The sequence below is a fragment of the Scyliorhinus canicula genome, chromosome 20 (genome assembly GCF_902713615.1).
Source record: "Scyliorhinus canicula chromosome 20, sScyCan1.1, whole genome shotgun sequence".
Classification (NCBI taxonomy): domain Eukaryota; kingdom Metazoa; phylum Chordata; class Chondrichthyes; order Carcharhiniformes; family Scyliorhinidae; genus Scyliorhinus; species Scyliorhinus canicula.
This window is the reverse complement of record NC_052165.1, coordinates 4,183,719-4,209,916: the sequence shown is the minus strand read 5'-3', so window position 1 is coordinate 4,209,916 and position 26,198 is coordinate 4,183,719. Positions and strand designations below refer to the sequence as shown.

General features: G+C 49.0%; 2 protein-coding genes across 2 annotated transcripts in view; one reads left to right on the top strand and one right to left on the bottom strand.

Moving 5' to 3' along the window:
- The window catches only part of crebl2 (cAMP responsive element binding protein-like 2), a 6,820-nt gene extending 4,536 nt beyond the window's left edge, over positions 1 to 2,284 (bottom strand). Inside the window, exon 1 of the mRNA XM_038781216.1 lies at positions 2,105 to 2,284. Coding sequence (XP_038637144.1) covers positions 2,105 to 2,119 — 15 coding nt within the window. The 5' untranslated portion in view covers positions 2,120 to 2,284. The remainder of the gene's footprint in view (positions 1 to 2,104) is intronic.
- Positions 2,285 to 2,991: 707 nt separating this feature from the next.
- dusp16 (dual specificity phosphatase 16) overlaps positions 2,992 to 26,198 on the top strand; it is a 183,660-nt gene continuing 160,453 nt past the window's right edge. The window contains exons 1-4 of the mRNA XM_038780055.1: positions 2,992 to 3,313; positions 3,456 to 3,642; positions 11,871 to 12,020; positions 16,316 to 16,418. The gene's annotated coding sequence lies outside the window, so the exon portion shown is untranslated. The remainder of the gene's footprint in view (positions 3,314 to 3,455; positions 3,643 to 11,870; positions 12,021 to 16,315; positions 16,419 to 26,198) is intronic.

Genomic DNA, 26,198 nt, shown 5'->3' with positions numbered 1-26,198 from the left:
TGAAGGTGTCGGGGGGGGGGGGAGAAGGTGTGGGGGGGGGAGAAGGTGCGGGGGGGGGGGGGGGAAGGTGTCGGGGGGGGGGAGAAGGTGTCGGGGGGGGGGAGAAGGTGTGGGGGGGGGGAGAAGGGTGTCGGGGGGGGGGGAGAGAGGTGTCGGGGGGGGGGGGAGAAGGTGTCGGGGGGGGGGGGGGAGAAGGTGTCGGGGGGGGGGGGAGAAGGTGTCGGGGGGGGGGGGAAGGTGTCGGGGGGGGGGGGGGGGAGAAGGTGTCGGGGGGGGGAGAAGGGGGGGGGGGAGAAGGTGTCGGGGGGGGGGGAGAGGTGTCGGGGGGGGAGAAGGGTCGGGGGGGGGAGAAGGTGTGGGGGGGGGAGAAGGTGTCGGGGGGGAAGGTGTCGGGGGGGGGGGGTGGTGTGGGGGGGGGGGAAGGTGGGTCGGGGGGGGGGGGAGAAGGTGTCGGGGGGGGGGGGAGAAGGTGTCCGGGAGGGGGGGGGGGAGGTGTCCGGGAGGGGGGGGGGGGAGGTGTCCGGGAGGGGGGGGGGGGAGGTGTCCGGGAGGGGGGGGGGGGAGGTGTCCGGGAGGGGAGGTGTCCGGGAGGGATGGGGAGGTGTCCGGGAGGGATGGGGAGGTGTCCGGGAGGGGGGGGGGGGGGGGGGGGAGGTGTCCGGGAGGGGGGGGGGGGGGAGGTGTCCGGGAGGGGGGGGGGGGAGGTGTCCGGGAGGGGGGGGGGAGGTGTCCGGAGGGGGGGGGGGAGGTGTCCGGGAGGGGGGGGGGGGGAGGTGTCCGGGAGGGGGGGGGGGGGGAGGTGTCCGGGAGGGGGGGGGGGGGGGGGGGAGGTGTCCGGGAGGGGGGGGGGGAAGGTGTCCGGGAGGGGGGGGGGAGGTGTCCGGGAGGGGGGGGGGGGAGGTGTCCGGGGGGGGGGGGGGGAGGTTGTCCGGGAGGGGGGGGGGGAGGTGTCCGGGAGGGGGGGGGGGAGGTGTCCGGGAGGGGGGGGGAGGTGTCCGGGAGGGGGGGGGGGGGGGAGGTTGTCCGGGAGGGGGGGGGGGGGGAGGTGTCCGGGAGGGGGGGGGGGGGCGGTGTCCGGGAGGGGGGGAGGTGTCCGGGAGGGGGGGGGGGGGGGGAGGTGTCCGGGAGGGGGGGGGGGGGAGGTGTCGGGAGGGGGGGGGGGGAGGTGTCCGGGAGGGGGGGGGGGGAGGTGTCCGGGAGGGGGGGGAGGTGTCCGGGAGGGGGGGGGGGGAGGTGTCCGGGAGGGGGGGGGGGGAGGTGTCCGGGAGGGGGGGGGGGGAGGTGTCCGGGAGGGGGGGGGGGGAGGTGTCCGGGAGGGGGGGGGGGAGGTGTCCGGGAGGGGGGGGGGGAGGTGTCCGGGAGGGGGGGGGGGAGGTGTCCGGGAGGGGGGGGGGGAGGTGTCCGGGAGGGGGGGGGGAGGTGTCCGGGAGGGGGGGGGGAGGTGTCCGGGAGGGGGGGGGGGAGGTGTCCGGGAGGGGGGGGGGGAGGTGTCCGGGAGGGGGGGGGAGGTGTCCGGGAGGGGGAGGTGTCCGGGAGGGGGGGGGGAGGTGTCCGGGAGGGGGGGGGGGAGGTGTCCGGGAGGGGGGGGGGAGGTGTCCGGGAGGGGGGGGGGGGGGGGAGGTGTCCGGGGGGGGGGGGGGGGAGGTGTCCGGGGGGGGGGGGGGGGGGGGAGGTGTCCGGGAGGGGGGGGGGGGAGGTGTCCGGGAGGGGGGGGGGAGGTGTCCGGGAGGGGGGGGGGGGGAGGTGTCCGGGAGGGGGGGGGGGGAGGTGTCCGGGAGGGGGGGGGGGGGAGGTGTCCGGGAGGGGGGGGGGGGGGGAGGTGTCCGGGAGGGGGGGGGGGGAGGTGTCCGGGAGGGGGGGGGGGGGGAGGTGTCCGGGAGGGGGGGGGGGGAGGTGTCCGGGAGGGGGGGGGGGAGGTGTCCGGGAGGGGGGGGGGGGAGGTGTCCGGGAGGGGGGGTGTCCGGGAGGGGAGGGGGGGTGTCCGGGAGGGGAGGGGGGGTGTCCGGGAGGGGAGGGGGGGTGTCCGGGAGGGAGAGGGAAGGTGCCCGGGGCGGCCTCCCCGAGCTCAGGCCGCTGCTATCCGGGCTCCGGACCGCACACTCACTTTACTGTCGTCCATACTGGGCCGCCCGGGCGCCTCTCACAGCCCGAATCCCCGCTCCCTCCGTCTTCGGGCCCCGGTCGGCGGCGGCAGGCGAGGCCCCGGCTTCGGGCCTTGTCCGGAACGCTCGGCGCCACCGGATGAAAACAAACAACACTCCCAATGCGCATGCGAGCGTGTCATCGCCCTGCGCCGGGAAACGTCATCATGCTGCGCCCAGTCCCGCCCCCATGGGACCTGTTAGCCTCTCAGCCACTGGACACCAGCCCAGAGTTTGCTGTGGGGCTCCTCACAAACCTCTTGAAGTTGTTTTTGAGGAATAGATAAAAGAGAATCAGTCACTGTGAGATCAAAGCTGGGAACTAAATATTCAGGGGGAAAATTCATACAGCGTTTCACAACAGTTTCCTAAAACAATTGTGTATCCAACCAGTATATTTTCGATCAGTACTGTGTACTGAGGCAGGTTTAATAATTTCAGAGTGAATGATCCCCGAGGAAACAGTGACCATAACATGGTAGAACTTTGCACCCAGTTTGAGAGCTGGACTTAACTATATAATAATAGAACAAACAACAAAGAAAAGTACAGCACTGGAACAAGCCCTTCGGCCCACCAAAGGAGGAACGAAGGAGGTTGAGGGGCGACCAGATAGAGGTCTACAAAATTATGAGGGGCATAGGCAGAATGGATAGTCAGAGACTTTTTCCCCAGAGTAGAGGGGTCAATTACTAGGGGGCAAGGTTTAGAGGAGATGTACTGATAGACTATCAATTACGCAAAGACGAGAGTAGGATGTAATCGAGGCTTTATTACACTGAGATGTGTGGCCTCCGACAGCAGGTGACGAAATGGCTGCTGTAACGGGAGCACATATTTATACTCTGCCTAGTGGGCGGAGCCAGCAGGCAGGGATCTACCCCAGTACCTGTAGGCAAATATTTCCCAGAAAAATGGCTGCTTTGAATAAAAACATACACATGATAGAATGGCATCAGTTGGTCAAGGCAGTAGGGACTGTGAGATGATACCAAGCAAACGGCTGGTTAACCCACGTCCTTTTAAGGGTCCACAGTGCCTCTTCAAGGTACCAATAGCAGAGGAGATGAACTGGTCAGTAATCAATTCATTCCCTTTGAAGGGGGAGAGCTGACTGGTGGTGATTTAACCTGGGGATCACCACACCTCAGGCGAGGGGCAAGGTTGAGAAGGTGGGCCTTTGTGAATGTCCAGGTATTGCTACATGCAAGAATGGATTCCTTCATTATGTAATAATCCCCATTTTCTGATAATCTACATAAATTAGCAAAATTCTGAAGTAATTAATGATCTTTGTTTCCTCTTGCTACCTAGCAATCAGCAGTACATGAACAACTGAAAACAGCCAGCTGGTTCAGCTTTAAATCATTGAACTCCAATCCTATATGCTCAAAACATATTAACTTCATCTGCCAATGTGTGTCGGGCCGTGATATATGCTCCTGGTGATTATAAATGATGACCTCTAGATGGAGCACTCTCCAACAGACTAACATTAGAGGTAGGTGAAAGAAACATCAACAGAACAGCCACCAGAAGTTTTGCTGTTAACCGACTGTTGAGCTAGCAATTGTTATGGATGGGGAGGGATGGTGGGATAACGTTTCTCCTTCCTTGACCTCAATACACTGAGATGTGGAGTAAATGAGGTTCTCGTTCCTGGCAGCTTCCGAGTGACTAGTAAACTAATGTGTCTGCATGTGTGCACGTGAAATTGAACAACATCTGGAGTGATCTCATGCCTTCCCTGTTTGAGTAGCTGACCAAGTGGAAGAATGACATTTGGGCAGCAACTGGAGGGTGACCGGTGGAGCTGTACTCCAGTATGAGATACTGCCTTCATTAGAAGGATAATGTTGAAAAAAAGGAAAATGACGATGCAACGTTAGATTTTAACTCCACAATTAATTCAGAATCATAGATATATGATTGACTAATCAGTACTCCCAACCATCATAGCTAAAATCACATTGCTGTCCATTTCCTGTTACTACAGATTTCTAGTTATTTGACAAGACCAAGTGATTTATACAAATTACTACATTTCGATGAATTCCAACGTATTTATACTATTTCATTGTACAGTATAAAAGTCCAATCCTCTCTAAAATTCGATAAAATCGATAAAGGCACAATTTATTATTTTTTTTCCAAAGAATTCAACCAAAGGAGAAATCAAATTCAAGTTACCTTTGGGGAAAGCCCAAAACAGAGAGGGTGTGGAGTGCACAGAGAGCGGATATGGAGACAAAGTACTGTGAGTGTCTGAAAGGGAAAGAGTACTTTCAGCTTGGAAGGTGAAAAGAGGGCCTGGAGGCAGTGAGCAGCACCTAGAAGAGCAGGTGAAAAGTGAGTAGCAGTGGGGACATGAAGACACCAAGGCCAGAAGGCTGGGATATAAGCAGTAACAGTCCTGCAATATGGAGTGAACACGCCCGTGTAATATCACGGAATAATACAGTGCAGAAGAGGCCTGTCAGCCCATCGAGTCTGCACCAACACACGACAGATACTGGATTTGCCCACCTAATCCCATTTGGCACCACTTGGCCCATAGCCTCAAATATTAAGACATGCCAATTGCTCATCCAGGTATTTTTTAAAGGATGTGAGGCAACCAGTCTCTACCACCCTCCCAGGCAGTGTATTCCAGACCTTCACCACCCTCTGGGTAAAAAGGTTTAACCTCAACTATCGCCTCAACCTCCTGCCTGTCACCTTGAACTTGTGTCGCCATGTAACTGACCCTTCAATTAAGGGGAACAGCTGCTCCCTATCCACCCTGTCCATGCCCCTCATAATCTTGTACACCTCGATTAGGTCACCCCTCAGTCTTCTCTGCTCCAGCACAGAGGGCTAAACAACTGGCTTGTAATGCAGAACAATGCCAGCAGCACGGGTTCAATTCCCGCACTGGCCTCCCCGAACAGGTGCCGGAATGTGGCGACTAGGGGCTTTTCACAGTAACTTCATTGAAGCCTACTTGTGACCATAAGCGATTATTACTATTATTATTAGGAGGTTTACCAGGATGTTGCCTGGTCTGGAGGGTGTTAGCTATGTGGCGAGGCTGAATAGACTCGGACTGTTTTCATGATAAAGACTGAGGTTGAGGGGTGACCTGATAGATGTCTACAAGATTATGATGGGCATGAATAGAGTGGATAGGCAGGCACTCTTTCCCAGGGTGGAGGGGGCAGTCACCAGGGGAGATAGGTCTAAGGTCCGTGGAGCAAAGTTTAGAGATGTACGAGGCAGGTCTTTTACACAGAGTGGTGAGTGCCTGGAATGCGCTGCCAGGGGAAGTTGTGAAAGCAGATACATTAACGGCGTTCAAAAGGCATCTTGACAAACACATGGATAGAATGGGTATAGAGGGATACGGCAAAAGGAAGTGCTGAGGATTTTGGCAAAGGTTGGTATCGTGACCGGTACCGGCTTGGAGGGCCGAAGAGCCTGTTCCTGTGCTGCTTTGTTCTTTGAAACCCTATTGTCTGGGAGTACTGACTGAATGCTTCTGCAAGAAGATCATCACACTACACCAGTAGCTTTAGTCACTCAGCATCTTGGGAGGACAACCTGCTGCAAAGACTTCAACATCAGAAGCAAGGACTCTCATCTATCTTTTTTCATCTTAATCACTATTATTTTACACTTCCCCTCCCTCCCTCTCTGTTTGTGTTGGGGGCGGAGGGGGGGTGGGGGGGTAGAGGGTGGGATGGTCAAAAGGGGGATTGTAGGTTTGCTTGCTGTGTTCCATTCTAACCACTGCAGTTTTCATCTTTATTTCTGTTTTAATAAACATTATTTGTGTTCAACTTACAAACCTGGTGGCTATAACGTATTGTGCGATCAAGGGCCAAAGGGTCTGCAAATTTGATATGAATTATTGGTTAATTCACGTGTTGGATCTCCAGGGTCTGTGGGGCTGGAATCAACCACACAATAGCCAGCGTGCCGTAACACTATGAGTGAGGTAGGTAGAGGGATCCAGGAGGTAGCACTGCAGGAGCCTCAGCCCCTCCCCTTGGTCAACAGGTTCGAGAGTCTTGCTCCCTGTGTGGAGAAGAGCAGGGACTGTAGGGAGGCTGAGCAAACTGATCATAGCACCATGGTACAGGTAGTCATTCAATTGGGGGGAGAAAAGAGCAATATAGTCGTAGTCGGACATGGTATAGTTCGGTGAGTAGACACTGTTCTCTGTAGCCAGGAGTCAGAGTCCCGTTGGCTGTATTGCCTACCTGATGCCAGGGCTAAGGATATCTCATCCGGGCTGCAAAGGAACTTGGGAGTGGGAGGGGAAAGATCCAGTTGTGGTCCATTAAGGTACCAACGATTTAGGTAGAATGCGGACAGAATATAAACGTGCTAAATTAAAAGGCGGAACCACAAGGTAATAATCTGTGGATTACTACCCTCTGTCTCCAGTTTGTCCTCAATAGCCGGGTCGAATGCCTCTAACCTCCCAAAAAACGGCATTTTTAAAATGGCAAGGCTTACCCTCCGAGTGCGGCAGCTGGTCTCCGCAAAATTTGTAGTTTACCTCGTCGCCACTGTGGTAATCCACGGGAGGCAGAAGTTCCGTCACCACACCAATATTTATTTACAATAACGATATTACAGGAGCAGTACAGGTTACAAGGTGACCGGGTCTGGGAGTTGAATGAGTTGAATGAGTGAGAATAGACAGAAAGGAAAAGTAGATAGTGTAGCTTTGCTGGTAAAGGAAGGGACGAGTGTTGTTGTGAGAAATGATATTGGCACTAGAGATAAAGACGTGGAATCAGTCTGGGTAGAAATAAAAAATAGAAAGGGAAAGAATCCTCGACTTCCTGACCCATAGTCAACAATCAGTAAGCAAAAATAATAACAGTTCCACTATAGTCCTCAAGACTGGGGCCCCGCAAAGCTATATACTCCCCATACACACACAGGACTGTGGGGCAAAATTTGGCTCCATCTCCACTTACAAATTTGCTGATGACATGACCGTAGTGGGTCGGATCTTGAACAACAATGAGTCAGAGTACAGGAGGAAGATAGAGAACCTAGTGGTATGGTGTAACAACAATCTCTCCCTCAACATCAGAAAAAAACTAAGGAGTTGATGATAGACTTCAGGAAGCAAAGTATCGCCCCTGTCTGCATCAATGGTGCTGAGGTGGAGATGGTTGACAGCTTCAAATTCCTTGTGTGCACATCACGAACAATCTGTCCTGACCCACCCATATCGACGCTACGACCAAGAAAGCACAACAGTGCCTATACTTCCTCAGGAAACATTTGGCATGTCCACATTGACTCTTACCAATTTTTACAGATGTACCATAAAAAGCATGCTATCTAGCTGCATCACAGCCTGGTACGGGAACTGCTCGGCCCAAGACTGCAAGAAACTACAGCGAGTCATGAACACCGCCCAGTGCATCATGCAAAACCACCTCCCATCCATTGGCTCTGTCTACACCTTCCGCTGCCTTGAGGAAGCGGGCAGCATAATCAAAGACTCCTCCCACTTGGGTTATTCTCTATTCCAACCTCGTCCATCAGGCAGGAGATACAAAAGTCTGAGAACACGAACATTCAAAAACAGCTTCTTCCCCATTGTTACCAAACTCCTGAATGGCCCTCTTATGGACTGAACTGATCTCTCCATGCATCTTCTCCACTGAATAGGACTACACTCCATGTCTTCACCCTATGTCTATGTCTATTGTCTATCTATCATATGTCCTACGTTTATTCATACATGGAACAATCTGTCTGGACTGTACGCAGAATGATACTTTTCACTGTACCTCGATACACGTGACAATAAACCCAAATCCATGGTGGGAGTAATCTATATGTCCTCTTATAGTGGTCCCAGAGTAGGACACATTGTAAAGTAGGAAATACAGTGGGCTTGTAAAAAAAGGAACGACAATAATCACGGGTGATTTTAATGTGCATTTAGACTGGATTAATCAAATTGGCAAGGGTAGCCTCAAGGGAGAGTTCATAGAGTTTCTTGGAACAAAATGTCGTCAAACCAACCAGGGAGCAGGCTAGTTTGGATTTTGTATTGTGTAATGAAATGGAATTAATTAATGATCTTGTAGTAAAGGATCCTCTAGGGAAGAGTGATCATTGCATGCTTGAATTTCAGTTTGAGGGCAATAAACCTGAGTTCTGGTGCTAAACCAAGGTACTTACGTAGGCATGAGCACAGATTTGACCCTAGTGGACTGGATGGAAGACTAAAAGGTAGGACAGTTGATGAACAGTGGCAGACAATTAGGGAGATATTCAACTCCTCCCAACTAAAATATATTCCAGAAAGGAAGAAAGATTGTAAGAGGAGGTAAATGCTTCTGTGGCTAAGCAAGAAGGTAAAAGCCAACATAAAGGCAAAAACGAAGGCATACCATTTTGAAAGTTCATAGCAGGCTGGAGGATTGGAAACTTTTAATGGCCAAAAAAAAGGTTACTAAGAAAGTAATAAAAAATAAAGCAAGAAATCTAACATAAAATATAAAAACGGATAGCAAAACATTCTATAAGTATAAAAGACGAGACTGGCGAGCACAGAAATGGCAGAGACACTAAATCAATATTTTGGCTTGGTTTTCACAGTGAGGATACTGGAATCACCCCAATAGTAACAGGTAATGCAGAAGTTGTTGAAAAGGAGGAACTTAAAACAATTGTGATCACTGTGGAAAAGTACTGAGCAATTAACGGATTAAAGACAGACAAGTCCCCAGGGCCTGATGACCTACATCCTAGGGTCTTAAAGGAGGTGGCAGCAGAGATAGTGGAGGCACTGGTCATAATATTCTAAGATTCCCTGGATTCTGGAAAGGTTCAAGTGAATTGGAAAAAGGCTAATGTAAGAAATTATAGATTGTTAGTTTAATGTCTGTATTTGGGGAATTGTTGGAATCCATTATTAAGGAAGTAGTAGTGGGACATTTGGAAAGTCATAGCGCAATCCATCAGAGTCAGCATGGTTTTATGAAGGGTAAATCATGTTTGACCATTTTGCTACAGTTCTTCGAAGATGTAACAAGCAAAGTGGATAATGGGGGGTCCAGTAGATGTAGTATATCTGAACTTCCAGAAGACTTGTTAAGGTGCCACACAAAAGGTTAATAGACAAGGTAAGATCTCACGGGGTTGGGGGTAATATATAGCTTGAATAGAGGATTGGCTAACTGACAGAAAGCAGAGAGTGGGCATCATGGGTCTTTTTCTTGTTGGCAAGTGGTGTGCCAGATGGTTTCATCCTCGGACCCCAACTATTTATAATCTATATTAATGACTTGGATACGTGACTAGAAGGCACTGTACAAAATTTACAGCTGACGGTAAAACAGGTGGGAAAACAAGTTGCAATGAGGAAATAAGACATTTACAAACAGATATAGATAGGTGAGGTGAGTGTACCAAAATTTGGCAGATGGAATTTAACGTTGATAAGTGTGAAGTTATGCATTTTGGTTGGAGGAATAAAAAGACAACTTATATAAATGGAAAGAAACTTCAAAATGCTTCGGTGTAGAGGGATCTGGGTGTACTCATGCATGAATCGCAGAAGGTTAGTATGCAGGTGCATCAGGTAATAAGAAAAATGAAATTTTGGCTTCATTGCGAATGGAATTGGAGTATAAAGGGACTGCTGTTGCATCTGTACAGGGCATTGTTGAGATCGCATCTGGAGTACTGCGCACAGTTTTGTCCCCTTACTTGAGGAAGGATGTACATGCATTAGAGATGGTCAGAGATGGTTCACTAGATTTATTCCCGGGATGAAGGAATTTTCTTATGAAGACAGATAGAGTAGTTTGGGCCTATACTCGCTGTGAGTTTAGAAGAATAAGAGATCTAATTGAGATATATAAATGTTAAAGGGGATTGATAGGGTAGATGTAGGGTGGGTGTTTCCCCTTGTTGGATGCCATAGTTTTAGGCTAAAGGGTGACAGATTTAAAACAGAAATGAGGAAGAGTTATTTCACCCATGAATCTGTGTAATTCTCTCCCAGAGTGCCATGGACGCCGGAACCCTAAACAACTTTGAGGAGATGAATAAGTTTTTAATTAATAGTAGGATTTAATTATTAGCAGGGTGAGGGGTTATGGAGAGCAGGCAGGAAGGTGGGGATGAGGCTGAGCTGAGATCAGCCATGGTCATGTTGACTGTCGGCGCAGGCCTGAGGGACTGATATGGGCGGCACGGTAGCACAATGGTTAGCAATGTTGCTTCACAGTGCCAGGGTCCCGGGTTTGATTCCCGACTTGGGTCACTGTCTGTGCGGAGCCTGCACGTTCTCTCCGTGTCTACGTGGGTTTCCTCCGGGTGCTCCGGTTTACATAGAACATAGAAAAATACAGCACAGAACAGGTCCTTCGGCCCACGATGTTGTGCTGAACCTTTGTCCTAGATTAATCATAGATTCCCATAGAATTTACAGTGCATTAGGAGGCCATTCGGCCCATCGAGTCTGCACCGGCTCTTGGAAAGAGCACCCTACCCGAGGTCAACACCTCCACCCTATCCCCATAACCCAGTAGCCCCACCCAACACTAAGTGTAATTTTGGACACTAAGGGCAATTTATCATGGCCAATCCACCTAACCTGCACATCTTTGGACTGTGGTTGGAAACCGGAGCACCCGGAAGAAACCCACGCACACACGGGGAGGATGTGCAGACTCCGCACAGACAGTGACCCAAGCCGGAATCGAACCTGGGACTCTGGAGCTGTGAAGCAATTGTGCTATCCACAATGCTACCGTGCTGCCGTTAAGAACAAATTAATCTACACTCCATTATTCTACCATAATCCAATAGCCGCTTGAAGGTCCCTAATGTTTCCGACTCAACTACTTCCACAGGCAGTGCATTCCATGCCCCCACTACTCTCTGGGTAAAGAACCTACCTCTGACATCCCCCCTATATCTTCCACCATTCACCTTAAATTTATGTTCCCTTGTAATGGTTTGTTCCACCCGGGGAAAAAGTCTCTGACTGTCTACTCTATCTATTCCCCTGATCATCTTATAAAACTCTATCAGGTTTCCTTCCAGACGCCCCGAAAGACGTGCTTGTTAGGTGAATTGGACATTCTGAATTCTCCCTCAGTGTACTGAAGCAGGCGCCGGGGTGTGGCGACTAGGAGATTTCACAGTACATTGTAGTGTTAATGTAAGCCAACTTGTGATAATAATTAAATTATTATTAATTGCCGACTCCTGCTCTTATTTCTTATGTTCTTGCCTAAAAGTAAGTGCTTCCATAAATGCAAAACAAATGGCCTGACATAATGTTCTGTTACCAACAACATGTATTTTGATTTGTAAATTTGGCATGTAAACAAAAGACTATTATTATGGTTACACTGATGAACGAGGTAGGGTATAAGTGGGTGGATCATTTGAAATTCATGAAATGCTTGAAGCAGCTTGTGTACTCAGTCTTGAATTTTTTTTCAGCTACACTTTCTTATTGCATGAAAGAAACGAGGTTGTTTCCACAAAGTATTGCTCATTATCAAACGGCAAACAAATCAATTCATACTCTCACAAATATCTTATTACATACATTTTCCTTTAGCCTACGCCAAGAAATATGTCCTGGTTTGCATACCTTTTGTTTGCCTTAGTTTCAGCATTGTAGGCAACATCTGTACTGGAGCATTAAAAATGTTTACCACATGTTTAAAGAGTTATTTGTTGTATTTTCAGAGATGTCATTTTGCTAATTCCAACCTCTTTGTAAGAATGTTTACGACAGACCAGTGAGATATAGTCAATATCGGACAATGTAAAATGGAAAATGGACATAACTACGCCAATTGGACTTTGTACAGAATTCGTTTAAAAGTAGCTTAAAAGGTAAATTAACTGCACATAAATTATTGGGATGAACAGCTGATTCTAACTAATGGGAATAAAACAGAAAGTGGGAGCATGCTTTGGTAGTTGTCTTAAGGGGCATTAAGGAGAGTGATCAACATGAAGGAAATTGTTACACATTTAGTGAGAAAGAAAAATCTTTAGATTAAGAACTATTCAGTTTACTGTATTCAAAGTGTACAATGTGTCCAAGAATTACAATCCTATTCTAATGGATCACTCCATTTCCAAACTGCAGAATACAAAACCAAGAGGTAAAAGGAAGGGAGGAACTTTTTAAAAAATATTTTTTATTCTCCTTCTTCACATTTTTTCCCAAATTTACACCCACCAACAATAAACAATAATCAGGAACAAATATGTCAATCCCCATATCAATAACAACGATCCCATCCTCCCACCAAACCCCAAACATCAGCTCACATGTTCACACAAACAAATGACAAAAAGGAATTAGGGATCACCCATAGTCTCCATTAACACACACAATCCCCCCTTCCCCCATCCCTCCCATCCACCCGCCCCAACTAATGTTCGATGTTATCCAGTTCTTGAAAGTGCATAATGAATAATGCCCATGAATTGTAGAACCCCTCCATCCTTCCCCTCAGTTCAAACTTAACCTTCTCAGGAGTCAAGAATTCCAACAGGTCCCCCCGCCACGCCAGGGCACAGGGTGGAGAGGTTGCTCTTCAACCTATCAGGATCTGCCTTCGGGCGATCAACGAGGCGAAGGCTATAACATCTGCCTTCCACCCTGGCCGGTCCGACACCCCGAATATGGCCTCCCGGGGACCCGGGTCCAGTTTCACGTGCACCACTTTAAAAATTATCTTAAAAACCTCCTTCCAGTAATCCTCTAGCTTTGGACAGGACCAAAACATATGAACGTGATTAGCGGGTTCCCCCCCGCAATGTTCGCACACATCTTCTACTCCTTCAAAGAATCGGCTAATCCTCGCCCTCGTGAGGTGTGCCCTGTATACCACCTTCAGCTGTATGAGCCCCAACCTCGCTCACGAGGTGGAGGCACCTCACACCAGAACCCCATCTCCATATCCTCTCCCAACTCTTCCTCCCACTTTGCTTTGATCCCTTCCAGTGGTGCCTTCTCCTCTTCCAAAATAGCTCCGTAAACTGCCGACACTGCCCCTTCTCCAGTCCCCCTGTCGTCAGCACCTCCTCCAGCAATGTGGAGGCCGGCTCCTCTGGGAAGCTCTGTATGTCCTTTCTGGCAAAATCTCAAACCTGCATGTATCTAAACATTTCTCCCTGCTCCAGCCCATACTTTGCTTCCAGCTTCTTCAATCCTGCAAACCGACCCCGAAGAAACAAATCTTTTAGTGTCTTAATCCCCTTCTCCTCCCATTTCCGAAAATTTCCATCCCACCTCCCTGGCTCAAATCTGTGGTTCCCCGAATCGGCATTTCCCTTGACCCTGCCCCCAACCCGTTGGCGAAACTGCCTCCAAATTCTCAGTAAGAAGTCTTACACCACCAGGTTAAAGTCCAACATGTTTGTTTCAAACACTAGCTTTCGGAGCACTGCTCCTTCCTCAGGTGAATGAAGAGGTATCCTTCTTACTGTGCTTACCCCAGTCCAACGCCGGCATCTCCACATCTAAATTCTCAATGAAGCTATTATTGCCGGACTCCCTGAGTATTTCCCCTTGGCCATTGGGAGCAGTGCTGTTGCTAGTGCTTTCAATTCCGACCCCCTGCACAAACTCTCCTCCATTCTGACCCACTGGGAATCAACCCCTCTGACCCAGCTCCGCACATTCTCCACATTCGCCGCCCAGTAATAATACATCAGGTTCGGAAGACCCAAACCCCCTGCCTGCCTTCCCCTCTGTAGCAGCACCTTTCTAACTCTGGCCACCTTCCCTCCCCATATGAACGAAGTAATCCTTCCCTCAATCTCTCTGAAAAAAGCCTTGGCAGGAAAATCGGCAGGCATTGAAAAATAAACAGAAATCGCGGCAACATGTTCATTTTAACCGCCTGTACCTGACCCGCCAGTGACAGAGGGAGACCATCCCACCTCGCCAGGTCAGCTTTCACTCTCCCCACCAAACTAGAGATTTTGTAGCTGCGGAGCCCCCAAATCTTGGTCCAATCCCAAACCGCTCCAGAACTGCCATCAGGTACCCCCATTCTACCTGGTCAAACGCCTTCTCAGCGTCCAATGCCACAACCACCTCTGTTTCCTTCCCCTCTGCTGGTGCCATAACGACGTTCAATACCCTTCTAACGATTGAAAAGAGCTGCCTCCCTCTCACAAACCCCGTCTGATCTTCACCTATTACCTTCGGGATCACTCCTCCAGCCTACCTGCCAGTACCTTCGCCAATACCTTTGCGTCCACATTAAGAAGTGATATGGGATTATACGACCCACACCCTGCGGGGTCCTTATCTTTTTTTAGCAACAGTGAAATCGATGCCTGCCCCAAAGTTTGTGGCAATACCCCCTTCCCTATCGCCTCTTCAAACATCCCCATCATCAGGGGTGCCAGCTTATTCTTGAATTTTTATAATATTCCACCGGAAACCCATCCGGCCCTGTCACCTTCCCCGACTTCATCCTCCCAATCGCATCCTTTATCTCCTGCTCCCCTATTGCTCCTTCTAATGTAGCACTGTCCCCCTCCCCTAGCCTCGGGTACTCCAACCCTTCTAGAAATTCCAGCATCTCCCGGTCTCCCCCGGGTGGCTCCGACCTGTACAAGCTCTCATCAAATTCCTCAAAGACCATGTTAATCAGATCCGGAGCAGGAAGGGAGGAACTTAAAGCAACATATATCACGAGAGAAATAAAATCACTGGGAACCTGTGGCATGTTCCTCAGAGCAGATGGCCTACATCCTGGGATTTTTCAAAAATAGGCAGTAGAGATAGTGGATACATTGGCTGCAATCTTCCAAAATTCCTTGGATTCTAAAATGGTCCCAGCGAATAGTATGTATGTAAGTAAAGTCTCCATAGTCCCAGATGACCAGAGGCTGCTTTCCCTTTGAGGGGGAGAGCTGACTGGTGGTGATTTAACCTGAGGACCCAGTAAATCACAAATGGAACACCTTGATTCAAGGTAAGGAGGGGGACAGAAATCAGGAAAATGTAGGCCAGTTAGTCCAACATCTGCCATTGAGAAAATGTTAGAATCCTTTATCAACAAAGTAGTAGCAGGTGGGTGGCAAGGTGGTGCAGTGGTTAGCACTGCTGCCTATGGTGCTGAAGACCCAGGTTCGATCCCAGCCCTGGGTTACTGCCTGGAATTTGCACATTCTCACCTTGTTTGCATGGGTTTCACCCCTACAACCCAAAGATGTGCAGGGCCGGTGAATTGGCCACGCTAAATTGCCCCTTAATTGGAAAAAAAATAATAAAATTTATTTTAAAAAAAGTAGTAGCAGAACATTTTCATAAAATCATAGAATTTACAGTGCAGAAGGTCATTCGGCCCATCAAGTCTGCACCGGCCCCCAGAACGAGCCGAACCCACACCTCGTTAAATAAAGGGGCTGGTTTAGCTCACCAGGCTAAACCGCTGGCTTTAAAAGCAGACCAAGCAGGCCAGCAGCACGGTTCGATTCCCGTACCAGCCTCCCCGGACAGGCGCCGGAATGTGGCGACTAGGGGCTTTTCACAGTAACTTCATTGAAGCCTACTTGTGACAATAAGCGATTTTCATTTCATTTCCTCCCCATTCCAGTAACCCCACTTACCCTTTTTGGACACAAAGGGCAATTTAGCATGGCCAATCCACCTAACCTGCACATCTTTGGACTGTGGGAGGAAGCCGGAGCACCCGGAGGAAACCCACGCAGACACTGGGAGAACGTGCAGACTCTGCACCGACCGTGAGCCAAAATCCTGGAGCTGTGAAGCATCATGGCTAACCACTGTGCTATCGTGCCACCCTTTGAAAATCATAATGCAATCAGGCAGAGCCAGCATGGTTTTTGAAAGGGTAATAATAGCATCCTGAACACGCACACAAAGACCTCTCCTTGCAAATGAGCGGGATGGTCACATGAACCTATGGGACAGAGCTATCTGCTTTAACATTGCTTGATGTTCGCTCTCCTGCACCGACAATATAAGAATGGGTTTCTCAGCTCACAGTGACTGTTAACGGTAGCGTGTGACTTTGCAATTACAGATAACCAGAGCATTGTTACAGGCATAAAATCTCACAACTAGTCATTCTGTCCATTTTCATTTCTTTTTAACTCCTGGCTCGATATCGCCATGCCTGATCATCGCCACAAAGGGATGGGAGTGATCTGACCCTCTTGAAGTGTCATAATCAAGACGACACAGTTTACGTGCCAGGGGCGATCATGTCATTGAGTGAAGGGGCAACAGCGAATCAGGTGAGACAGAACCCTGAAAAATACAAATGCTTTGGAATTAGATTCATGTACACCCCGCTCTCTAATTTAGACAACGGCGAGATTGTGCAACAAGCACATTCAACTAATAGGAATGAACATTCAGAACGTGATCTCCAGTGAGGTGACTAAGATATGCACGCGAGCAAATGAAAATTCTTCTCAAGCATCCCAACATATATCAAACGGACCCATTCACTGTGTATAACAGTAACTCAGGACCCATTCACTGTGTATAACTAACTCAGGACCCATTCACTGTGTATAACTAACTCAGGACCCATTCACTGTGTATAACACTAACTCAGGACCCATTCACTGTGTATAACTAACTCAGGACCCATTCACTGTGTATAACAGTAACTCAGGACCCATTCACTGTGTATAACAGTAACTCAGGACCCATTCACTGTGTATAACTAACTCAGGACCCATTCACTGTGTATAACACTAACTCAGGACCCATTCACTGTGTATAACAGTAACTCAGGACCCATTCACTGTGTATAACTAACTCAGGACCCATTCACTGTGTATAACACTAACTCAGGACCCATTCACTGTGTATAACTAACTCAGGACCCATTCACTGTGTATAACTAACTCAGGACCCATTCACTGTGTATAACAGTAACTCAGGACCCATTCACTGTGTATAACACTAACTCAGGACCCATTCACTGTGTATAACAGTAACTCAGGACCCATTCACTGTGTATAACTAACTCAGGACCCATTCACTGTGTATAACACTAACTCAGGACCCATTCACTGTGTATAACTAACTCAGGACCCATTCACTGTGTATAACTAACTCAGGACCCATTCACTGTGTATAACAGTAACTCAGGACCCATTCACTGTGTATAACAGTAACTCAGGACCCAGTCACTGTGTATAACTAACTCAGGACCCATTCACTGTATATAACAGTAACTCAGGACCCATTCACTGTGTATAACAGTAACTCAGGACCCATTCACTGTGTATAACTAACTCTGGACCCATTCACTGTGTATAACTAACTCAGGACCCATTCACTGTGTATAACAGTAACACAGGACCCATTCACTGTGTATAACAGTAACTCAGGACCCATTCACTGTGTATAACAGTAACTCAGGACCCATTCACTGTGTATAACTAACTCAGGACCCATTCACTGTGTATAACAGTAACTCAGGACCCATTCACTGTGTATAACAGTAACTCAGGACCCATTCACCGTGTATAACTAACTCAGGACCCATTCACTGTGTATAACAGTAACTCAGGACCCATTCACTGTGTATAACAGTAACTCAGGACCCATTCACTGTGTATAACTAACTCAGGACCCATTCACTGTGTATAACACTAACTCAGGACCCATTCACTGTGTATAACTAACTCAGGACCCATTCACTGTGTATAACTAACTCAGGACCCATTCACTGTGTATAACAGTAACTCAGGACCCATTCACTGTGTATAACAGTAACTCAGGACCCATTCACTGTGTATAACTAACTCAGGACCCATTCACTGTATATAACAGTAACTCAGGACCCATTCACTGTGTATAACAGTAACTCAGGACCCATTCACTGTGTATAACAGTAACTCAGGACCCATTCACTGTGTATAACTAACTCTGGACCCATTCACTGTGTATAACTAACTCAGGACCCATTCACTGTGTATAACAGTAACACAGGACCCATTCACTGTGTATTACAGTAGCTCAGGACCCACTCACTGTGTATAACAGTAACTCAGGACCCATTCACTGTGTATAACAGTAACTCAGGACCCATTCACTGTGTATAACTAACTCAGGACCCATTCACTGTGTATAACTAACTCAGGACCCATTCACTGTGTATAACAGTAACACAGGACCCATTCACTGTGTATTACAGTAGCTCAGGACCCACTCACTGTGTATAACAGTAACTCAGGACCCATTCACTGTGTATAACAGTAACTCAGGACCCATTCACTGTGTATAACTAACTCAGGACCCATTCACTGTGTATAACAGTAACTCAGGACCCATTCACTGTGTATAACAGTAACTCAGGACCCATTCACTGTGTATAACTAACTCAGGACCCATTCACTGTGTATAACAGTAACTCAGGACCCATTCACTGTGTATAACTAACTCAGGACCCATTCACTGTGTATAACAGTAACTCAGGACCCATTCACTGTGTATAACTAACTCAGGACCCATTCACTGTGTATAACAGTAACTCAGGACCCATTCACTGTGTATAACAGTAACTCAGGACCCATTTACTGTGTATAACTAACTCAGGACCCATTCACTGTGTATAACAGTATTCAGGACCCATTCACTGTGTATAACTAACTCAGGACCCATTCACTGTGTATAACAGTAACTCAGGACCCATTCACTGTGTATAACAGTATCTCAGGACCCATTCACTGTATATAACTAACTCAGGACCCATTCACTGTGTATAACAGTAACTCAGGACCCATTCACTGTGTATAACAGTAACTCAGGACCCATTCACTGTGTATAACTAACTCAGGACCCATTCACTGTGTATAACAGTAACTCAGGACCCATTCACTGTGTATAACAGTAACTCAGGACCCATTCACTGTGTATAACTAACTCAGGACCCATTCACTGTGTATAACAGTAACTCAGGACCCATTGTTGGAGGCGCAGCGCCTATTTGGAACGCTGGACTTGACAAAGGACAGGCCCCAGGGTGTTCAGAAAAGAGCACTGAAATTAATCCCAGAGTAACGCGTACCAGTCACACAAACACCTGGATTTGTGTACTGCTGGAAGGTGGTAACAGCTCAGTCTGGACTTCACTGGAAAATTCTTCAATCCCACCTCTTGCTACAACCACACCAAAGTAAAGATGGAGTTAAATTTTTAAAAATACATCCTCCCAATAAGATTCAGAACGAATAGATTACTATACAGCCCAATGCTTTACTTTATAAAACTTATTAATAGCATCTAAATAAAAACAACCTGATAACGTATAAACTATGGACTTTAATGCAGAATGCAATAGACTTTTCATTTCTATTCTGTAAATGGCGGAGACCTGCATTTTGTAACATATTGTACTTATTTGTATGCTAAAATAATCATAATTGTCTAATTACTTTATACTTTATTTTTGTTTTAATGACTGCACATGGCATGAATCATGATTACATTTTTTGATTTATATTGTCATCACAATTCAGCAGCTGTGGCCATGGTGATCTTTCAATAAACCAATTATATATCTATTTTCTTTTAAGCAATCATATTGCTCAAAACCGTTCTCTCTCCAAAGCTAATTACATTCCAGTTAAATTGAAATTCTTATACAGCCTATTATAGATAATACAACTTGTCTATTAGAATCAATACAACCCTGGCTGGCCTAACACTAAGCTGTTGGATTGTTGAAAACATTTGAGGAACCATAGAGTTTACAGTGCAGAAGGAGGCCATTCGGCCCATCGAGTCTGCACCGGCCCTTGGAAAGAGCACCCTCCCCAAGCCCACATCTCCACCGTAACCCAGAAATGCCACCCATTCCTAATTGCCCGTGAGTAGGTGATGGGGAGCTGCATTCTTGAACTGCGTGATGTAGATACACCCACAGTGCTGGTTGGGAGGGAAAATGCACCTTTTTTCCTTCAGAAACTGGGAAGATTTCAATTAGTTTGATCCGTTTCACTGATGAACAACTTCGGGTTCTCCTGTTTATATCCTTGGACAGGTTGCCAAAGCTCAGTAGAAATTCATAACTGGAACCAGATTCAAAAGATAATGGTGTGTCATGTCCATAACGGAACCTATCATAAAATTTGTATAGATTTGAAATTGAGTTTTAGATTTCTTTGCAAGTTTGTTGTCTGAGACACAAAGTGGCAACTCATGTCAGGCAGCAACAAGCGCAGTACAGGTATATTTTTAAGATGTTACATATTGTGTCTTATTTAACGGAAAACAGGTAACCAGGTAACCAGACCTGATCGAAACCCCCGCTCGTTTGCATTTTAATGGCCCATTTTCCCAGGACAATAGAACTTCAATCAAGCAACCGGTACAGCCACAGACTGATCGGCGCCACTCCCCTTACTCAGAAAGCACTACTGCCAAGGTCAATGACCGCTAAGGACCCGCCCATCCACCAAGGCACCCACCCCTTTATTGGCCGAAATCGAAGACAGTGACCAGAACCCTGTCGAACTATTGGGTCCAAGGTTAAGGACTGCCCCAAAGAGCACGAAATCCCAGAGGGATAAAAGAGGATGCAGCCATGTGCTCTGTCTCTTTTGGATCCGGCCTGTGCCAGCTCAATTGCAGCAGGAACAGCCAGCTAAGTTCAAGACCAACGATCGCTATCTGACACATGAGCCCAGCAGAGACAGAGCCACATTCTTCGAACCAGCCGTGAAATCCAGATAAAGGCCTTATCCATTTGCACAGTGCCGGTCACCCTGAAGATAAGTATAGGTTATTGTCCCGGCTGGGTCACTGTCTGTGCGGAGTCTGCACGTCCTCCCCGTGTGTGCGTGGGTTTCCTCTGGGTGCTCCGGTTTCCTCCCACAGTCCAAAGATGTGCGGGTTAGGTGGATTGGCCATGCTAAATTGCCCGTAGTGTCCTAAAAAGTAAGGTTAAGGGGGGGGGGGGGGGTTGTTGGGTTACGGGTATAGGGTGGATACGTGGGTTTAAGTAGGGTGATCATGGCTCGGCACAACATCGAGGGCCAAAGGGCCTGTTCTGTGCTGTACTGTTCTATGTTCTAATATATCATGTTGGTGCCCTTGTAGCTCCGCCTCTGGCTCCGCCCCTTGAGGGGAGGTATAAAGAGGAGCAGCCCTGAGGCGGCTCTCAGTAGCAGAGCAGTCGCAGGCAGGCACTGTTCTAGTCGATTAAAGCCACAGTTTACATCTACTCTCTGTCTTGCATCAATTGGTGGTCGCATCAATTTAATCGACTACAACACCACTATGGAAACGGCCCTCAAACCTGACCGACTGGAACCTGACCCACAGGCCGTGGAGGCCAAAGGGATTTTTTTCGCACTGGCTCCGCTGTTTCAAGGCCTACCTCGCCAACTATCCCTCACCTTCCATCTCCGATGATCAGTGAATGCCCTCTGTGAGTGCTCTCTTTGTGAGTACTATCTCTGTCTCTCTGTGTGCTCTCTCTAAGTGCTCTCTCTCTCTGAGTGCTCTCTCTCTGTGAGTGCTCTCTCTCTGTGAGTGCTCTCTCTCTGAGTGCTCTCTCTCTCTCTCTCTCTCTCTGTGTGCTCTCTGTGAGTGCTCTCTCTCACTGTGAGTGCTCTCTCTCTCTAAGTGCTCTCTCTCTGTGAGTGCTCTCTCTCTGTGAGTGCTCTCTCTCTGTGAGTGCTCTCTCTCTGAGTGCTCTCTCTCTGTGAGTGCTCTCTCTCTGTGAGTGCTCTCTCTCTGTGAGTGCTCTCTCTGTGAGTGCTCTCTCTCTGTGAGTGCTCTCTCTCTCTGTGAGTGCTCTCTCTGTGAGTGCTCTCTCTCTGTGAGTGCTCTCTCTCTGTGAGTGCTCTCTCTCTGAGTGCTCTCTCTCTGAGTGCTCTCTCTCTCTCTCTCTCTCTGTGTGCTCTCTGTGAGTGCTCTCTCTCACTGTGAGTGCTCTCTCTCTCTGAGTGCTCTCTCTCACTGTGAGTGCTCTCTCTCTGTGAGTGCTATCTCTCGCTCCGTAAGGGCTCTCTCTGTGAGTACTCTCTCTCTCTCTCTCTCTGTGTGCTCTCTCTCTGTGAGTGCTCTCTCTCTGTGAGTGCTCTCTCTCTGTGAGTCCTCTCTCTCTCTTTGTGAGTCCTCTCTCACTCTCTGTGAGTCCTCTCTCTCTGTGAGTGCTCTCTCTCTCTCTCTCTGTGAGTGCTCTCTCTCTGTGAGTGCTCTCTCTCTCTCTCTCTCTCTGAGTGCTCTCTCTCTGTGAGTGCTCTCTCTCTGTGAGTGCTCTCTCTCTGTGAGTCCTCTCTCTCTCTCTGTGAGTCCTCTCTCACTCTCTGTGAGTCCTCTCTCTCTCTCTCTGTGAGTCCTCTCTCTCTCTCTGTGAGTCCTCTCTCTCTCTCTGTGAGTGCTCTCTCTGTGAGTGCTCTCTCTCTGTGAGTGCTCTCTCTCTGTGAGTCCTCACTCTCTCTCTGTGAGTGCTCTCTCTCTCTGTGAGTGCTCTCTCTGTGAGTGCTCTCTCTCTGTCAGTGCTCTCTCTCTGTGAGTGCTCTCTGTGAGTGCTCTCTGTGAGTGCTCTCTCTCTGTGTGCTCTCTCTCTATGAGTGCTCTCTCTCTGTGAGTGCTCTCTCTCTCTCTCTGAGTGCTCTCTCTCCCTCTGTGAGTGCTCCGTCTCTGTGAGTGCTCTCTCTCTATGAGTGCTCTCTCTCTGTGAGTGCTCTCTCTCTGTGAGTGCATTCTCTCTGTGAGTGCTCTCTCTCTCTCTCTGAGTGCTCTCTCTCTGAGCGCTCTCCGTGAGTGCTCTCTCTCTGTGAGTGCTCTCTCTCTGTGAGTGCTCTCTCTCTCTCTCTGAGTGCTCTCTCTCTGTGAGTACTCTCTCTCTGTGAGTGCTCTCTCTCTCTCTCTCTGTGAGTACTCTCTCTCTGTGAGTGGTCTCTCTCTCTCTCTCTGTGAGTACTCTCTCTCTGTGAGTACTCTCTCTCTGTGAGTACTCTCTCTCTGTGAGTGCTCTCTCACTGTGAGTGCTCTCTCTCTCCGTGAGTGCTCTCTCTCCGTGAGTACTCTCTCTCCGTGAGTGCTCTCTCTCTGTGAGTGCTCTCTCTCTGTGAGTGCTCTCTCTCTGTGAGTGCTCTCTCTCTGTGAGTGCTCTCTCTCTCTCTCTGAGTGCTCTCTCTCTGAGCGCTCTCCGTGAGTGCTCTCTCTCTGTGAGTGCTCTCTCTCTCTCTGAGTGCTCTCTCTCTGTGAGTGCTCTCTCTCTGTGAGTGCTCTCTCTCTCTCTGTGAGTGCTCTCTCTCTGTGAGTGCTCTCTCTCTGTGAGTGCTCTCTCTCTCTCTCTGAGTGCTCTCTTTCTGTGAGTGCTCTCTCTCTCTGAGTGCTCTCTCTCTCTCTGAGTGCTCTCTCTCTGTGAGTGCTCTCTCTCTCTCTCTCTGAGTGCTCTCTCTCTGTGAGTGCTCTCTCTCTCTGAGTGCTATCTCACTGTCCGTGTGTGCTCTCTCTGTGAGTGCTCTCTCTCATGTGAATGCTCTCTCTCTGTGAGTACTCTCTCTCTGTGAGTGCTCTCTCTCTCTGTGAGTGCTCTCTCTCTCTCTCTGAGTGCTCCGTCTCTGAATGCTCTCTCACTGTGAGTGCTCTGTCTCTAAGTGCTCTCTCTCTGAGCGCTCTCCGTGAGTGCTCTCTCTCTGTGAGTGCTCTCTCTCTCTCTGTGAGTGCTCTCTCTCTCTGTGACCATTCCACCCCGTGCTCTCTCTCTCTGTGACCATTCCACCCCGTGCTCTCTCTCTCTCTCTGTGAGCGCTCTCCGTGAGTGCTCTCTCTCTGTGAGTGCTCTCTCTCTCTCTGTGAGTGCTCTCTCTCTCTGTGAGTGCTCTCTCTCTGTGAGTGCTCTCTCTCTGTGAGTGCTCTCTCTCTCTCTCTGTGAGTGCTCTCTCTCTCTCTGTGAGTGCTCTCTCTCTGTGAGTGCTCTCTCTCTGAGTGCTATCTCACTGTCCGTGTGTGCTCTCTCTGTGAATGCTCTCTCTCTGTGAGTACTCTCTCTCTGTGAGTGCTCTCTCTCTGTGAGTGCTCTCTCTCTCTCTCTCTCTGTGAGTACTCTCTCTCTGTGAGTGCTCTCTCTCTCTCTCTGTGAGTACTCTCTCTCTGTGAGTACTCTCTCAGTGAGTACTCTCTCTCTGTGAGTGCTCTCTCACTGTGAGTGCTCTCTCTCTCTGTGAGTGCTCTCTCTCTGTGAGTACTCTCTCTCTGTGAGTGCTCTCTCTCTCTCTCTCTCTGTGAGTGCTCTCTCTCTCTGAGTGCTCTCTCTCTGTGAGTACTCTCTCTCTGTGAGTGCTCTCTCTCTCTCTCTCTCTGTGAGTGCTCTCTCTCTGTGAGTGCTCTCTCTCTGTGAGTACTCTCTCTCTGTGAGTGCTCTCTCTCTCTTTCTGTGAGTCTCTCTCTCTCTCTCTGTGAGTACTCTCTCTCTGTGAGTGCTCTCTCTCTCTCTCTGTGAGTACTCTCTCTCTGTGAGTACTCTCTCTGTGAGTACTCTCTCTCTGTGAGTACTCTCTCTCTATTAGTGCTCTCTCTCTGTGAGTGCTCTCTCCCTATGAGTACTCTCTCTCTGTGAGTACTCTCTCTCTGTGAGTGCTCTCTCTCTATTAGTGCTCTCTCTCTGTGAGTGCTCTCTCTCTGTGAGTACTCTCTCTCTGTGAGTACTCTCTCTCTGTGAGTGCTCTCTCTCTATTAGTGCTCTCTCTCTGTGAGTGCTCTCTCTCTGTGAGTACTCTTTCTCTGTGAGTACTCTCTCTCTCTGTGAGTGCTCTCTCTCTCTCTCTCTTTCTCTGTGAGTGCTACCTCTCTGTGAGTACTCTCTCTGTGAGTGCTCTCTCTCTCTGTGAGTGCTCTCTCACTGTTAGTGCTCTCTCTCTCTGTGAGTGCTCTCTCTCTCTGCGAGTACTCTCTCTCTGTGAGTGCTCTCTCTCTATGAGTGCTCTCTCTCTGTGAGTGCTCTCTCTCTGTGAGTGCTCTCTCTCTCTCTCTCTCTCTGTGAGTGCTATCTCTCTGTGAGTACTCTCTCTCTGTGAGTACTCTCTCTCTCTGTGAGTGCTCTCTGTGAATGCTCTCTCTCTCTCTCTCTCTCTCTGTGAGTGCTCTCTCTCTGTGAGTGCTCTCTCTCTCTGTGAGTGCTCTCTCTCTGTGAGTGCTCTCTCTCTGTGAGTGCTCTCTCTCTGAGAGTGCTCTCGCTCTGTGAGTACTCTCTCTCTGTGAGTACTCTCTCTCTCTGTGAGTACCCTCTCTCTGTGAGTACTCTCTCTCTCCGTGAGTGCTCTCTCCGTGAGTGCTCTCTCTCTGAGTGCTCTCTCTCTCTGTAAGTGCTCTCTCTCTGTGAGTTCTCTCTCTCTGAGTGCTCTGTCTGCGAGTGCTCTCTCACTGTGAGTGCTCTCTCTCTCTCTGTGAGTGCTCTCTCACTCTGTGAGTGCTCTCTCTCTCTCTCTCTCTCTCAGTGCTCTCTCACTGTGAGTGCTCTCTCTGAGTGCTCTCTCTCTGAGTGCTCTCTCTCTGAGTGCTCTCTCTCTGTGAGTACTCTCTCTCTCTGTGAGTAATCTCTCTCTCCGTGAGTGCTCTCTCCGTGAGTGCTCTCTCTCTGAGTGCTCTCTCTCTCTGTGAGTGCTCTCTCTCTGTGAGTGCTCTCTCTCTGTGAGTGCTCTCTCTCTGTGAGTGCTCTCTCTCTCTGTGCTCTCTCTCTCTCTGTGAGTGCTCTCTCTCTCTCACTGAGTGCTCTCTCTCTCTGGGAGTGCTCTCTCTGTCTCTTTGAGTGCTCTCTCTCTCTCTATGAGTGTTCTCTCTCTGTGAGTGCTCTCTCTGTGAGTGCTGTCTCTATGAGTGCTCTCTCGTGGTGAGTGCTCTCTCTCTGAGTACTCTCTCTCTCTGTAAGTGCTCTCTCTCTCTCTGAGTGCTCTCTCTCTGTGAGTGCTCTCTCTCTGTGAGTGCTCTCTCTCTCTGTGTGCTCTCTCTCTGTGAGTGCTCTCTGTGAGTGCTCTCTCTGTGAGTGCTCTCTCTCTGAGTGCTCTCTCTCTGTGAGTGCTCTCTCTCTCTGTGAGTGC